Source organism: Tribolium madens, unplaced genomic scaffold (assembly GCF_015345945.1).
Source record: "Tribolium madens isolate multiple individuals breed KSU strain unplaced genomic scaffold, Tmad_KSU_1.1 Scaffold_11;HRSCAF=98;Tcas5.2_LG3b, whole genome shotgun sequence".
In the NCBI taxonomy this organism is placed as follows: Eukaryota; Metazoa; Arthropoda; class Insecta; order Coleoptera; family Tenebrionidae; genus Tribolium; species Tribolium madens.
In genome coordinates this window covers 8,168,610-8,184,627 of record NW_025400975.1, presented here as the reverse complement: position 1 = coordinate 8,184,627, position 16,018 = coordinate 8,168,610, and the positions used below count along the sequence as shown (strand labels likewise).

At 30.3% G+C, this 16,018-nt stretch overlaps 3 protein-coding genes across 3 annotated transcripts in view; 2 read left to right on the top strand and 1 right to left on the bottom strand.

Annotated features, from left to right (window-relative positions):
* Window positions 1-925: 925 nt before the first annotated feature.
* Window positions 926-1,838, top strand: LOC123004078. The gene is made up of 2 exons (XM_044397195.1): window positions 926-1,237; window positions 1,549-1,838. Exons 1-2 carry the CDS (start codon window positions 1,199-1,201, stop codon window positions 1,816-1,818), a joined length of 309 nt encoding a protein of 102 aa, XP_044253130.1. The 5' UTR covers window positions 926-1,198; the 3' UTR covers window positions 1,819-1,838.
* Window positions 1,827-2,508, bottom strand: LOC123004067 (probable small nuclear ribonucleoprotein Sm D1). Its single transcript, XM_044397186.1, has 2 exons — window positions 2,368-2,508; window positions 1,827-2,274 (listed from the first exon to the last, which is right to left on the bottom strand). The coding sequence occupies exons 1-2, from the start codon at window positions 2,379-2,381 to the stop codon at window positions 1,923-1,925; spliced, it is 366 nt and encodes a 121-aa protein (XP_044253121.1). The 5' UTR covers window positions 2,382-2,508; the 3' UTR covers window positions 1,827-1,922.
* Window positions 2,509-6,161: 3,653 nt separating this feature from the next.
* The window catches only part of LOC123003914 (alanine aminotransferase 1), a 10,825-nt gene continuing 968 nt past the window's right edge, over window positions 6,162-16,018 (top strand). Inside the window, exons 1-5 of the mRNA XM_044397008.1 lie at window positions 6,162-6,699; window positions 10,146-10,458; window positions 11,133-11,323; window positions 12,998-13,204; window positions 13,917-14,201. Coding sequence (XP_044252943.1) covers window positions 6,433-6,699; window positions 10,146-10,458; window positions 11,133-11,323; window positions 12,998-13,204; window positions 13,917-14,201 — 1,263 coding nt within the window. The 5' untranslated portion in view covers window positions 6,162-6,432. The remainder of the gene's footprint in view (window positions 6,700-10,145; window positions 10,459-11,132; window positions 11,324-12,997; window positions 13,205-13,916; window positions 14,202-16,018) is intronic.

Here is a 16,018-nt window from a genome sequence, read left to right as displayed (position 1 = left end):
AACACAATTAATTTCTATTCATAATTTAATAAATACTTACTGTTGTACTCAAAAATCACAAATTCACACACTTCACTTAGCCACAACCAAAAAAAAAATAAATAAATAAAATGCACTAACCTTTATGGCATCTTTTTCTGCTACCCTTTGTAGCAATTGGCCTCTGCTTCTTACACGGACCTACTGAAAATAAAGAAACACAAAATTAGTATAATGTGTTCTTAAATTAATTGAGAATATTAAATAAAATTAAAAAAATTTAGTTTTCTAAAAAATTTAAGTTATTGTTGACTTACCCTTTAATCCGGACCCGTGTAGCACGATTGTCTTCTCCATTTCCCCCATTGGCACTTACTAATCACTCGAAATTTTAAAAATCGCGCACTACTAAGTGTCTATTAAGCACTCGAAAATACACAACACTCACTCACTGTGTGTACAGCCCCCAATTCAACACAATTTCACATTGAACCATCAAATAAGTAATAATTTAGCCGGACAAACAGGGTGCGCCAGAACTTGGGCCCCAGAGAAACATTCCATGTAAGGTAGGATACCAAGAACATGGTAAAAATGTTAAAAAAATTCTATCTCTAAAAATTACGAAGTTGTGACAGTTTAAATTTTGCACTTTGACTTTATTTTTTGTGGCTTTACTATATAATTATAAAAAAACATATAAAAAGTGTCAAATGTCAAAAAATAAATGGCAAAATTTTTTGACAGATAAAATTTTTTAAAAATTTTTTTCATGTTCCTGGTATTTTACCTTACTTGAAAATTTTCTCTGGGGCTAAAGCTATCAAAAAGTCATATTTATAATTTGATTGACATTTTTTTTACATTAATAATAATTTTATTTAATTTTTTAAAATAGTACGGAGTGTATGTTTGGTTGCATACGATGTTGACACACATTTTATCTAGTGAAATAATTTTTCATTAGGTTAGAAAATTGTTTCTTTATTTGAGGTTATCATTTTCGTGGTTAGATAAAAAGTTTTCAAGGTGTGATGATATTAAACTACACCTTTTTTATCCATCTCATTGTTTTCGATTTGTGGATTTGTAAAGAAGAGAAATTTTCGTATATTTTTACGACTTTTTAAGGTCTAAATTCATTGTAAGGTCTAAATAAACTCATTTTTTGGGTTAACGGTGTGACTAGTGAGCATTTATTTTTTGATCAAGCTGAAATATGGGGCTGTCTTTGGGAGAATGTTCCGTGATGAAGGAGGTAATCAGTAATTGAATTAATTACAGATTTGTAAGAAATTACCACCTAGGATTTAGGAACTTTTAGGAAAATTACGTTTTTCATGTTGTTTGTAACTAGAATTTTCAGAAGTAGTTTTGTATGCCCCTTGTTGTCGGTTGACGTTTTCTGTCAACTATCAATTAAAGTATCCATAGAAACTGACACGTGACTTAACCTAAATTTTGACATTTGTCACCAGAACCAACCTAACCAAATTTATGGCTACCTATTCACAAATATTCCTAAATCCTAGGGAGTAATTTCTCAAATTAACTTATAATAATTTACAGATATCAAAAACTGAAGAGGCAATTAAGGCATGTTACGTGAGGGTGCAACTCTTGGAAAAAAAGATTGAATCTGATGAAATTCCTAACTCAAAAAAAAACAACATGAAAAAAGAATTACTCGAAGTTCGTAAACTTTTAACCACGAATGAAACCCAACTTTCCCAACTTCATGGCCACAATCGAAAATCGTTTGCATTTGTAGCTGCATTCTGTCTTGTTTGTTTTACAGTTTATGCTTTATATATTTTAGTCCAGGGTCCAGATTTTTAATAAAACAATTCATTATCCTGTGATTTATTTTAATTTAGCAGAATTATAAAAATACTTGGAACTAAAAGAAATTAAGAAACTTAAATAATTGAACTGTGCAGTTTTTATCTGCGCCCTCTTCCTCTGCCCCTGCCTCTGGGGCCGCCTCGGCCACGGCCCCGCCCGCGGCCTCTGGCAGCCCCCCGAGCACTCTCCTTCTTCTTTGCCTTGGCTTTGGGTGTGTCATCAATCAGTAGTGTTTCTAAAGGTAAACTATCGGGTAAAATGTAGTACCGAATGTTGTTCCCCCTCACTGTTAAAGTGTCTAAATTTACAGGATTTCGGTTTTTTACAGTCACTTTTACAGCTTTTAAGTGCGTATTCATGGCCACATCTACGCCGGTTATAGTGCCGTGGACTTGTGTGCCATTTTTCAGCTCCATTGTGACTGTTTCATGACTCAGTTTCATTAAAAACCTGAAAAATGCCCAGATTATAGGTTAGGATGGATATTCACAGAATCACTCAAGGCGACAAAAAAGTGTTAAAGAAAGCACTAAACATTCTCACCTTACTAATTTCATTGTGAAAACTTTGTTATAATTGGAAAAAGTTTAGTTTTTATGCCGGCAAAACACGCTTGGGTTACGTTTTCTTCACCCCCCTTGCCCCTTACAATCAGTGTCGCCAACTAAAATTCAAAAGTCCCCAAAATTTAACAAAAAATAATACAACTTTAAAAAAAAACACGTTAAGTTCTTATTTTTAATTAAACAAACAAAAAAATATTCTAATTATTGCTATCAGTACTACCATAACATTCTTTGGTACAGTTTTTTTTTAAATAGATTTATTACAACATTTATAAAAAAAGACGAAATTGAGCAAACAATTTCTCCAATGGCTGCACAATTAAAAAAATATATCAGTTGTTGCTCTAAAATGTTACCAGTTGTTTCACAAAATCTCTAATTTTTAGACATTACAGTTTTCTTTGCGTAGCTAATACAGACACCTGTAGCTTATGGTATTAAAGTGGCGCTAAATTTAAAAATTATATTTTTTAGGCAGATAATTATTGTTGACTATCAAAATAAAACCAATTTCAACATATTTTTATTATAAATTACTATCAAGCGAACCTTGTAACCTGCACGTAATAATAAAAATTGAAGCAATTCTTTTTTTCTTAATATATTTTATAAAAAATTTCAAATAAAATTTAATTGTGGATTCTAATTACTGGGTGAATGATTTGAAGCGTTTAAACTTACAATTTGTGAGAATTTGTACCTAAATATCTGTATGTGAGTATGTTTTAATTTTCTGCAATTTTTTTTTATTTGCTGTATTTAAAAAAAAAACAAATTAATTATTACTGAGATACCAGTAATAATAATCACATTTTCGCAAGATATCGGGTCCGGTCGCGATTCTGACCTCTGTCGAAAGAACTGAAAAATTCCGGTTAGTTTGAAGTTATCAAAATGTAACACACAAGCCTGATTTTGAAATATTTGTGCAATTTCTTCACAATTTTCTTTCAATAAAACTATTTATTCTTTCAAAAAATTTGAGTACACGAAATGTAAAAATGACAAAGACTTGTAAAGATTGTACAATTGGAAACAAAATACTTTGGTCGTCAATGTCACTTATTGAGTGACATTAAATTGTAAAGCATGCTTTAGGACTGTTAACCTTATTTTTAATTGACAGGTTGTATGTACAGTTGCGGAATCAAAATTTTGGGCAGTCATTTTCACAATGTAAACTCTAAAACAACCTTTACATTAATAACCTCACTTTTTGACGTACTGCCCGAAATTTTTTTTCCGTAACTGTACATATTCTTGATAGGAAAATATAATAGCTTAATTTGAAATTGTCATTCATTCTAACGCAAAAGTGTCAGAAAAGTGACGACCAAAGTATTTTGTCTCCAACTGTACCGTGCGATCGAAAAAAAAATTAGAGTAAGCGACGATTACTATTCTACAGTTGGCAACGCGAAATTTTCCACATTTTCCATATTTTGTAATAACTTTTCTGCTCTAAAGTGAACATTATTTCACTCAAAATGAATAAAACGCGAAGTTGTCAAATTTTTTGTAATCCCTAGATTTTGTTGTCAAAAATCTCTAGAAATCCCTAGGCATTGCCAAATCCATTTAAATTTTAGGTGTTTATTGGATTGCATAAGTAAATAGGAATTTCGAAAAAAGTTTATTTACACATATTTGATTTTTGTTTATAATATAACAAATGAAACATTAATTTAACTAAAGAAAACGGAAACTAATAAAAATTACATATAATAATAATTGGTAATAATATAAAAACTAAGAATATATGTAAGTATATACAATTAGTAGTATAAAACTACATAAAAAATATATTTCGTTGTTCATTTTTTTTAACAAATTAGAATCGATTTCGAAATTAAAACATCTGTTATCTTTTAGCAACATTTTTGTCTGCAGAAAACCACTTAATGTTTCCATTGAAAGTTTATTGCGAATTTTGGTTTTATTTAAATTAATTGTAGAAAAAATTCTTTCTTACGTTTCTTTTGGTTTGCTGCTCTTCTGATGAAAGATGATGGTTTTGATGCCATTTCAACACCGTGAAAGCAGTTTAAAAAGAAATAAATAAAAAGGAGTAAAAAGTCACAAACATATTAATAAAAACAGTACAATTTATTTTCGAATTTTGTTAAATAAACAGTAGGTAATTCCCTCTAAAAAAATTATAGTGATCTTCATAATTCCTATAAACTCGTGTCACGTTTCTTCAACTTTTATTTATAGATGGTGCTGCTGCAATTTTTATCAGTTTTTTTTTACATTTCAATGTGAATTATTAAAAAAAAAATAAACTTGAAACCTTGAACACAAAAACAAACAAAAAGCGTCTCCCAAGATTCCCCCAAGATTGTTCCAAGATTCTAAAAAAATCCCTAGTTTGTGTAAAAAAACTGAAAAAATCCCTTTATCCCTTAGACAGTTTAAAAATCCCTAGATTCGGGCAAAATTTCTAGACCTGGCAACCCTGCTGGTCGGTTGACAACCTGACTGGTAGAGATGGGCAAAATGAAAGAAAAACATCGATGTTACAAACAAAACATTTATTAAACATCAAAAATAAAAAAAAAATAAAAAAAAATAAACATTCTCTACTTATCTAGCAGTTTTTTTTTTTAATGAGTTTAAAAATAATGTTTTTTTTTAAGTCTAGTTCCTTTAATTCTATTTCTTGCTTCGGTCATCGTGTGTCCTACTTTTGAAAATAGTCAAAATTGACAGATTTGTTATTACAGGTCCCTACATTCTCTACGTCGTACATTTTATTAATATCAATTATAAAAAACAGCACCACAGTCAGTACAACAAACTTTATTGAACATAAAAAATAATTTATGAAAATACATAGTTAAATATTAAAAAAAAAAAAACTGAACAAAACATCGAAACCAAACACATCGATTGCTACCGATGTTATGTCATCGACAAATTATCGATGTTGTAAGCAAAAGATCCGATGTTTTAATAACATCGTTGATTCTTGCCCATCTCTACTGACAGGTGACTTAACCTAAATCGTGACACTAGTTACGATATCTTAACAACAGAACTTACAAACGCAGTTCTTTTATTCTTTAAAATAATTATAAAATAAAATAAATAAACAAAATAAAAAAGTTAAATCGTTAATGTCAATAGGAAATGTCATTTTTTTGGGGGAAAATGAGGGAAAAAAAGTAACTAGTTACGTCGCCATATTTGGAGTAAAAATCATTGCCTCTCTCTCTAGCTCATTGGAACATAACCTTGCGGTACTGTATTCTACAGAGTGGTTATAAATGATTTTCATCTAGCCAGCTTTGGATTTTTTTTACATGTAACTTTATTTGTGCCGCTCTACTTTTTTTAAAGCTCTAGTTCTGTCATTAGTGTCACTTATTAATTAATAATAAATCGTTGTTAATTAAACTTTTATTGTTTCAACTAATTTCCAATAATAATTGATAATAATGTATACTTTGGAAGAAAACAAGTTTATAATTGAAGTCTATCCCCTATTTTTGTAAAGCGGTATTTTTTATTTTACATGAAAAATTCACAGCCGGCTCGATGAAAATCATTTATAACCACTTTGTATTTAGTAACTGTAGATATGCCAATACTTTTTTGAAACTTCAAAAAAAAATTCAGAGAAAGTAAAAAAATGAGAAAGAAACAAAAAAAAAGCAATTTTGGCAAAACACTCGAAATCAGTTATCTCGATTGTTGATAGGGCAAATATTGATTTGTCATGGCACCGCCTACTAGATGGCGCCGTGCCCCACGTCCCGACTCTCCCTAATTTAAAGAACGAAGAAATCGCGATAAACTTTGACACGAAATAAACAAACAAAGAGCATTTCGAGTATCAAAATCCAATGGTCCTTTGGACTCGATTCCGACCACCGATTTCACTTCAGTAGTGATTTGTTTGCGTCCAGGTCAGCGGTGCGCAGTGCCACACCACCACACAAAAATCCTCATTAAATTCCAACATTACATAACAGTGTGGCAATACCACCATTGATGTGTTGTTATTATTAATCATCACGATAATAAATTAAAAATTATAATGTCATCGACTCGATTGTTATCATTCCGACGGTGTTTGCCATTGCGCCGATCATCTGCGGCCGGATGGAACCATCCCGAATCAGCTGGTGCCCAGCTCCAGTCACCATCTGGTTCTAGTAGGGGAAGTAGGTGCACACTGGTTAGAACCATGTCTTCGGCGAACCTCACTTTGGACAACCTTAATCCCCAAATCAAGGTCATGGAGTATGCCGTGCGGGGGCCCTTGGTCATTAGGGCGGGGGAAATTGAAAAAGAACTAGAAAAGGTAAAATTTTCATTCATTTCTCAAAGTTGTGCTTTTTTAATCGATCAAAAGCTTGTAAATATTTGGATGACCTCTAGGTGCGCATCAAGGGCGAGGTTAAAAATGGAAAGTTTTTCATTTCACTCATTTTCCTGCCCTATATTGAGTTGCGTAATGCATTGTTTTTTCTATTCGATTTATTACATTGTTAAAATCGGTATTTACTATTGTTTGGCTTTGTGTTTACTTACCTGCTTACATGTTGTTCTATTTGCTATAAACAACACAACAATAAAATATGTATTACGAGTTTTATTTTATTTAATTAATGAGCTGTCTATTAATCGATTTTGAAGTGGTAATTGCTTTTTTTTAACTGAAATTAGTCTTGATTCTGATTCTTATTAGAAAGTGTATTTTGGGTTGCATACACGTAACGTTATACCAGGGTGAGTCAAATTTTATCGACCAAAATGAAACCAAAATTCTGGAATAATAATTTTAATATAATTTAATAACTAATTATGCAGGGTGTGTCAAAACTCGCGTTCCTGAGAAAAATTTCAAGTACGATAAGATACCATGGAAAAAATGTTCAATAAATTCTATGTCAAAAATTTTTGAAATTTGACATTTTTTATGTCTATTTAATGACTCTAATCTTGTATATTTTTTTTATAATTATTTAGTGGTAATAAAATGTTACAATTGTTTCTGCAAAAAAACTCGGGGAATTATTTTTCCAACAGAAATAAATAGAGTCAAAGTGCAAAATTTAAACTCTCATAACTTCGACTTTTTATGGGTAGAGTTTTTTAAATATTTTTTCCATGTTCCTGGTATCTTACATGACATTTTTCTCTGGGGCGCTAATTCTGGCGCACCCCGTATAAATAAAATTAATTTTGTCATTCAATTTTTGAATTATTTGTACGGTTAGTTTTTTTATTTCATTGAATAATTCATTCGTAATTTGGAATTTGCTACATTTTAAGGGTCTAGTGTCAATTTACTTAGTCATATTTTTTAAAAATTTTCATAATCACGCGCACGGGTGATGTTTTTAGTTTGTGTTTCTTCATTTAATTTTGATTCTGTGTTTCTTTTATGATCATGATAGTGATAATAAATTATCATATTTCTTATTTGTAGAATGTTTTTTTTTGCATTGTCATGCAATCTGTTGTTTTTACGTGTTTTATTAATATTTTTTGAATTTGCATTTATTATAATTAAACAGGTTTTCAAAAATTTTAATACTGGGTGGATCGTGACTATGCGTTATGTGGAAATCTCATAGTCATGATATGGAAAATTCTTTTTATATTTTTAGAATTTTTTCAAAAATTGGAACATTTTATTTTGTAATAAATAAATTAAATTGTTACTACTTGTTGATAAATTTCCAAATTTTTTGTAACTTTATTATCTTTATCTGTAGCAATCGTTTTATCTATTGTTTTTGCAATTTATGATTAAACACAAAACAAATAACAATAAAAAACTGAATTGACCTTTTACTAGACCGATAGTGATGTAAGACGAAATCCAGTTATTGACACATTCTTATCTTCAACTTTACATTGGTGTAATAATAAAAATAGTAAAAAATTATAGTCTATAAAAAAATAAATAGTTATTTTTGTATTTTTGTAAGTGTGCAAAACGAGCGAATTTCGGGACAAAAAGGCATTCGAGCGTTAAAAAACATTTATTTATTTCGCTTATACTTATACCAGGGTGAGTCAAATTTTATTGACCCCCAAAACGTCTTTTTCAAATGAAACTAAAATAATTATTACTATAATAATTTTAATATGATAATTATCAATTATACAAATACATAGAAGTGTATTTTGTTATTCAATTTTTTAATTATTTGTAGTTTTTGTTTCATTTTTATTACATCAATCACGCACCCTGAGGTGATGACGTGACTTTGTGTTATGATGTGGAAAAAAAATAATCCTTTTGATATTTTTTTCAAAAATTAGAACATTATATTTTGTAATAAATTAATTAAATACTGATCATTTATCATTTTATACTTATCAAAATTGAATTATTTACTGATCGCTTTATTACTACCTCATTTTAAATAGTAAATTACATTTTTTCTCTAAATGTACATAAAAACTAGTAATTTTTTTAGTCTGTTTGAGCGAAATGTTTGCAAAAAGTGATAATTCACCCAAAAGAAGTTAATTATTATCTTCAGAAAGAAGTGAATTTTATAACAAAAAAGCCAAAAATAACTTAATTTGAGTTAATTAAGTTAGATTTTTTAAAATAAGAATATTTTTGGGACCGTTGTAACGAAATCTTGTGAAACAGGTGAATTTGAAGCAAAAAATCGAGTCTTCAACTCTACTTGCTTAAACGTTAAAAAAGTAAAAAATAACGTCAATTTTTGACCTAATTGGGTCATTTTTTTGTTCGATTTAAACAAAATAGAAAGTGAGTTTACTTGAAAAGGTTAATTTTTATGAAATCTACAGGTTTTTGTTCGAAAACGCTATTTAATTTTCAAATAAATACGATTATATTACTATTATTGTTTTCTCTTAACTCTCTTTCAAATAAATTTCTTGTTTATTGTATTTAAAAAAACTACTGGATGAATATAAAGTATGGAACCAAGCTGTTTTATTTTTAATTATTTGCCTCCGGAAAATAATAATTAATATAAATTAAAGTAATATAAAAATGTGAAACTTCACGTACTAATTTTGAAATGTGAAGTTTTACTCCAAAAAAATATTTTTATTAGTAAATTAAGGATTGACGTTGCGTTATCGAGATAAGGTAATAAAATCTTTGTTGTTACTCGAATTCTAACATTATTTAACTAAATGTTTCTCAAGATAAGATAACTGTTCACGACTAATTTATTTTCATTGTAATTTGGGTTGGCAGTACTGAATTTTATTTTTCAGAAAGAATGTCGGTTATTGACAATTTTCATTTTTTTAATCTGGTTGTGGGTGTCCCAGAAATAATAAGAAACAATTAAGAAATAAAAATAATAAAGTTTTTTTTTAATTTAAGTTTTTATAGAACTTGCTTATAGAATTTTTTTGACTATTTTATGACTTGATAAATTTATACTTTAAATAATTCACTTATTTCTCGAACATTCTGTAGATATATGTGTCATAGAAACATTTTGTTGTTAAGGCATTCGAGCGTTAAAAACGTTATTTCGCACACTTAATATAAACAATGTTTTTTCTACAATATTTATTCCCGTCAGTTTGTGAAACTTCATGTACTAATTTCGAAATGTGAAGCTTAACTCCAAAAAAATATTTTGTTGTTCACGACTAATTTGTTTTCATTGTAATTTGGGTTGGCAGTACTGAATTTTATTTTTTAGGAAATTGACAATTTTCATTTTTTTAATCTGGTTGTGGGTGTCCCAGAAATAATAATAATCTATTAAGAAAAAAAAATATTTTTTTTAATAGGGGGTGAAAAAACCGTTCAACGAAGTAATTAAGGCAAATATTGGCGACTGTCACGCCATGGGCCAAGTGCCCATCACCTTCATCCGTCAAGTTTTGGCCCTCGTGTCGTACCCCCCACTCCTCGACGATCCCACTTTTCCTGAAGATGTCAAAGAAAGAGCAAAAACAATCCTAAAAGGTTGCAGAGGAAGTTCCGTTGGTTCCTACACCGATTCTCCTGGAATTGAAGTAATTCGAAAACATGCAGCCCAATACATCGAAAAACGCGATGGAGGAATTCCTTGTGATTGGCAGAACGTTATCCTCAGTGCAGGTTATTTTTTTGATATACAGTATGATGAAAAAAAGGCGCCCGTGTTAACCCACACGTTATAAGTGATCTTTTATTAAAGACGAATTCGAAGACTAAAATTGGATTTGTGCTCTTATCAGTAAGATATAGACTTTCCTTTTTAGAAAAGAGAAATCTATATAATTAACAGTTTTAAATAATTTCATTGTTAAACTCTAGATTTTGATACAGTTGACGGTGTTCTTAAAAAAATGTGTAAAAAGTCTATTGAAATAAACTTTATTGAAGATGTTAGGATACCATTTCTTGGCTCCAAAGAAAATTTATCAATGTTGCAACATTGCTAATATCCTAAGATACAGAAAATGTCCAAGTAATATTCAATTATTGGAAACGGTAGCAACAAAAAATAAATTTTCAATGTTGTTTGTTCTGTGAAATTTGAACGATTAAAGTCAAAAAGGTTTCCTAGATACGAAAAATACCTGAGTGAAATAGTTTTTTAGTAAAAGAAAATTGTGCAATATTGCCGCTTTGTGCTGTTAGACAAACTGTTTAAATTTTAAAAAGAATCTATTTTTGGAATGATGGTCACAATGTTTCAATAAAAAAGGACGCGCCTGTTTCAATCGTGGACGCCTTTTTTACATCACCCTGTATAATTGTTTTATTTTTACGACGAATGTGATGTTTAGGTGCAAGTGATGCTATCAAGAATGTGTTGAAATTGTTGATTTGTAATGTGGGGGGAAAGAAGCCGGGAGTTATGGTTCCTATTCCTCAGTATCCTCTCTATTCGGCGTCTTTGGCCGAATTCAATATGCACCAAATTGGGTACTTTTTGGACGAGTCGAAGGGCTGGGGATTGGATGTGTCTGAACTCCAGGTATGCAACGCAATTTTGATTAAAATTGAAAAAAAAAATTGGTAAAAATAGTCAATTGGGTATTTTTGCGATTTTATCTTCAAAAACTAAAAAATTCATAATGTTTTAAACTTGACCCTATAACGTTTTATGCACTTATTTGAGTCCTTAAGACCTCTAGAAATGTAAAAAACGTAAAATAGATCAATTTAAAAGTTAAATTTTTTTTTGATTTTTGTTGAGATTTTGGTCGATTTTTGGCACCCGGAGCGGTCTAATGGCAATAACTCCGGACTTATTAGAGATAACCTCTTATATTTAGTACCGTTGGATAGAAAATTMAATTTTCTATCATATATTAAAAATTTCAGTGCTCTACGATGAATAGTTTCGAGAAAATTTCTGATAAAGTCAAAAATATCGAGAATTTAAATCCGACTATAACTTCAAAACTACTACGAATTTTGCAGTTTWTTTYACGCCAATCGATTCCCCGGAACATTTTACATAGGTWTAGGTCAAAATATTATGTCATTGAGACACAGTTTTGCCGCAATTTACAAAATAAAAACTAGTGTTTTTAAACATGTCTCAGATTCAATTTAAATCTATCTTATCCGATAGATTTTGAGGCGCTAATTACGAATTTCCCAATTATTTTGCGCTATCTCCTTTAGTTTCGCCGTAATCGGCGTTTAAAAGTTCAAAATTTTTTGTGTTTGTGTTGAACTTTTTGCTCTAAGTCTTATAGTTTGGCCGTAATCGCCGTTCAAAAATCAAAATTCGTCGAAATTGTGAAACTTTAAACGCGTTTTTCTTCGAAACTATAAGACTTAGAGCAAGAAGCTAAGAACATTAAAAGTAGCTTGAAATTATCTATTTATTGTCGCAAACCGGAAGTCGCTCCGTGTTATGGTTCCGGGTACAGAGCCATTTTTAGTTTTTTTCATAAAAAAATAATATCTCAAAAACTATGAGTCCTAGGTGAAAGCGGTTTATTCAGGCGTATTCTCCGGTTAATTTTACATATAGTACTAGTTTTTCATAAGAATCAAACTTTTTTTATTTTTTTGTCAAAATCGGATATTTCTAGCCTTATTTTTAACTTTATTACTCAATATCTCAAAAATTATGCATCATAGAGTATTTTAACTTGTTGCATCGTGTTCAGCGTGTAATTTTACGTCTAAAAAACCATATTTCAACCATTTTTACGATTTAAGATACATTGACTTTTTTTACAATTTTACTACCGCTCACCTTGAAAAACTCAAAAAAATTGTAATTTTTAAAATCCGATCCAATAAAGTTTTATGCACTTTTTTGAGTCTTTAAGACCTCTAGAAATGTAAAAAGCGTTATATGCAAGAATTTATTTTAAAGTTGTTTTTTTAAATATTTTTGTCGATTTTTGGCACCCGGAGCGGTCTATTGCCCATAATTCCGGACTTATTGGTGATAACCTCTTATGTTTGGTACCGTTGGAAAGATAATTTAATTTTTTTTCATATACAAAATGATCAGTGTTCTGCGATAACTAGTTATCGAGAAAATTTCTCATAAAATAAAGAAAAAATGAAAAAATTATAAATTAAAATATTGTTTTTTTATCACTTCATAACAAAATATTTATTTAACATAAAGACTACTAAAAAACACAAAACATTGCGTTTTTTGTCATATTTCCATTTTTAGCGCTCAATCGACGAAGCGAGAAAAGTCTCCAACCCCCGAGCGATCGTAATCATAAACCCGGGGAACCCCACAGGCCAAGTTCTCTCTAGACAAAACATCGAAGAAATCATCAAATTCGCCTACAAGGAGAAGCTCTTCCTATTCGCCGACGAAGTATACCAAGACAACGTATACGCCGAAGGCTCCCAATTCTATTCGTTCAAGAAGGTAATAGTATATTACATAACGAGCACGGAAAGTGATAAATAACGCACCAACGTGAGTGCTAATATCAAAAAATAGAGTATACGTAGCGTAAATCTAAATATAAAGCCAATGTCTATTAGTCACTCGAAAATACACAACACACAACTAAAATTTCTGAAACAAAACAAAACCATTTATTCTAGAAAAATTAAAGTCTTCTTGGCGATGTTTCTTTAATACGTAAAAAGTCTAAAGTAAATTTGCACTCATTTTAACACTTCATTCTTTAAATTTTAATCAATAGTAGTATATTACATAACGAGCACGGAAAGTGATAAATAACGCACAAGCGGGAAAGTTGCGCGTTAGCCGAGTGCAGGCAATACCGCGAGTGCGTTAGACACTTTCCTGCAAGTTTTGTACACTAGTTTTCCTACGACCATAGATATTTTTTTTCTTACCAACATATTTTTTTTTTTCATAACGATTTATTTTTTATAATGGATACAAAAAAAATTATACGTTGAATGAAAAAATACAAAACATTCGAGTGTGAATTGTGCGTTAGATTTCTAACACACAGTACGAAAACAAATCGCACAGGTTTTTGACCTCGTACGATATTGCCAGTTTTCGCGCATATGTAATTGTGCGTTATGATCTAGTTTCGTATATGGTCGTAGGAAAACCCATTTTTGGGCCCTCTACCAAACTTGAAATTTATTTCACGTAGGTTTTGATCGAGATGGGCAAACCCTATAGTGACATGGAACTGGCAAGTTTCATGTCTTGCTCAAAAGGCTACATGGGCGAGTGTGGCTTGAGAGGGGGCTATGCCGAAGTCATCAACATGGACCCCCAAGTGAAAGCAATGTATTTGAAAGCGATTAGTGCAATGTTGTGTCCCACGGTTTTGGGGCAAGCGACTCTTGACACTATTGTACATCCACCACAGAAGGGCGAACCGAGCTACGAGCTGTTTATGAAGGAGAAACGCGGGGTTCTTGAGTCACTTAAGGTAGGGTGTCACCCCTTAAGATACCAGGAAAATGGAAAAAATGTTTAAAAAATTCCATCTGTCAAAAAATTTTGACATTTATTTTTTGACATTTGACATTTACCCATCACTGGATAATGAAAAATGGCAGAGCAAGTCGCTGTATTATCAACACTGTCAATTTCCTTTAGTGTTGTCAGGTTTGGTGAAATTTCACCAGATTTGGTGATTTTTTAGAATTGTATCAGCAGTTTCAGTAAAAATAATGTATTCTAAATTTTTCGCACATTTTTACTTAAGAACTCAGATATTTTGCGAAACTTTCGCAAAAACAAGTCGAAAAATTACCAAATTAGGTAAGAAAATAGTTTTGTTTGGTTTTTTTTTTTTATGAGATTTCACTCAAAAAGTCGCTAAATTGTCTTTTTTGGAATCTTTTAGTACGAAAATTTACCAAATCAGGCCAAAGAGTGCGTTATTTTGTATTTTTAGAGTTTTTAAGCAGATTTTTAAAATAAAAACAAAGTTTTATGTTTTTTATAATTATTTAATAAAGATACAAAAATTTTGCTAATAAAAGCCACAACTTGCTTCCTCTTCTAATAGCCTGTAGCACAAAAACTTGAATGAATTTTATGAAAAAAAACTTTTTTCGTCTAAAATCAGTTGAAATATAATATAATGAAAAATAGCAGAGCAGGTCGCTGTATTATCAACAGTGTCAATTTCCTTTAGTGTTTTTTTTTGTGACCAACCACATAACATGTCAGAAATACTGTCAAAGATTTCAAAATTTGACGTTTCTGACTCAAATTTCGATTTTTTGGTTACGTTCTTCCTATTTTTTTACATTGTCAGTGTCATCCATCCTATTTCAAAATTAGTGTTGTCAGGTTTGGTGTAATTTCACCATATTTGGTGATTTTTATGCTTAGTCTGGTGATTTTTTAGAAATGTATCTGCAATTTCAGCAAAAATTAATGTATTTTGAATTTTTAGCACGTTTTTACCTAAGAACTCAGATATTTTGAGAAACTTTCTCAAAAACAACTCGAAAAATCACCAAATTAGTTAAGAAAATAGTTTTACTTGTTTTGTTTTAAAAAAATCTAATTAAATTAGATTTCACTCAAAGCGTCAAAAAGTCGCTAAATTAGGTCGAAAAGTTCATTATTTTGTCTTTTTTGGAATCTTTTAGTACATTTTTTAGTCAGAAATAGAACAATTTTGTAAAATTTTGCTAAAAACAAACCGAAAATTCACCAAATCAGGCCAAAAATTGCATTTTTGGAGTTTTTAAGCAGATTTTTGAAATAAATACAAAGTTTTTATAATTATTTAATAAAGATACAAAAATTTTGCTAATAAAAGCCACAACTTGCTTCCTTTTCTAACAGCGTGTAGCAAAAACTTGAATGAATTTTACCCATTTTTTGAAAAAAACTTTTTTTGTCTACAATCAGTGGACAACATTAAATAATGAAAAATGGCAGAGCAGGTCGCTGTATTATCAACAGTGTCAATTTCTTTTAGTGTTTTTTTGTAACTAAGTAGATTACATGTCAGAAAAATTGTCAAAGATGTCAAAATTTGACTTTTCTGACTCAAATTTCGGTTTTTGGTTATGTTTTTCCTATGTTTTTACATTGTCAGTGTCATCCATCCTATTTCAAAATTAGTTTTGTCAGGTTTGGTGAAATTTCACCATATTTGGTGATTTTTATGCTTAGTCTGGTGATTTTTTAGAAATGCAGTTTCATCAGAAATTAATGTATTTTGAATTTTTCGCACGTTTTTACCTAAGAACTCAGATATTTTGAGAATCTTCAAACTCAAAA

Excerpts from the sequence above, each read along its gene's own strand:
- LOC123004078 (XM_044397195.1), top strand. The coding sequence starts at position 1,199 with ATGGGGCTGTCTTTGGGAGAATGTTCCGTGATGAAGGAG. Across the intron at positions 1,238-1,548 it reads AATGTTCCGTGATGAAGGAG|ATATCAAAAACTGAAGAGGC; the intron begins GTAATCAGTAAT and ends AATAATTTACAG.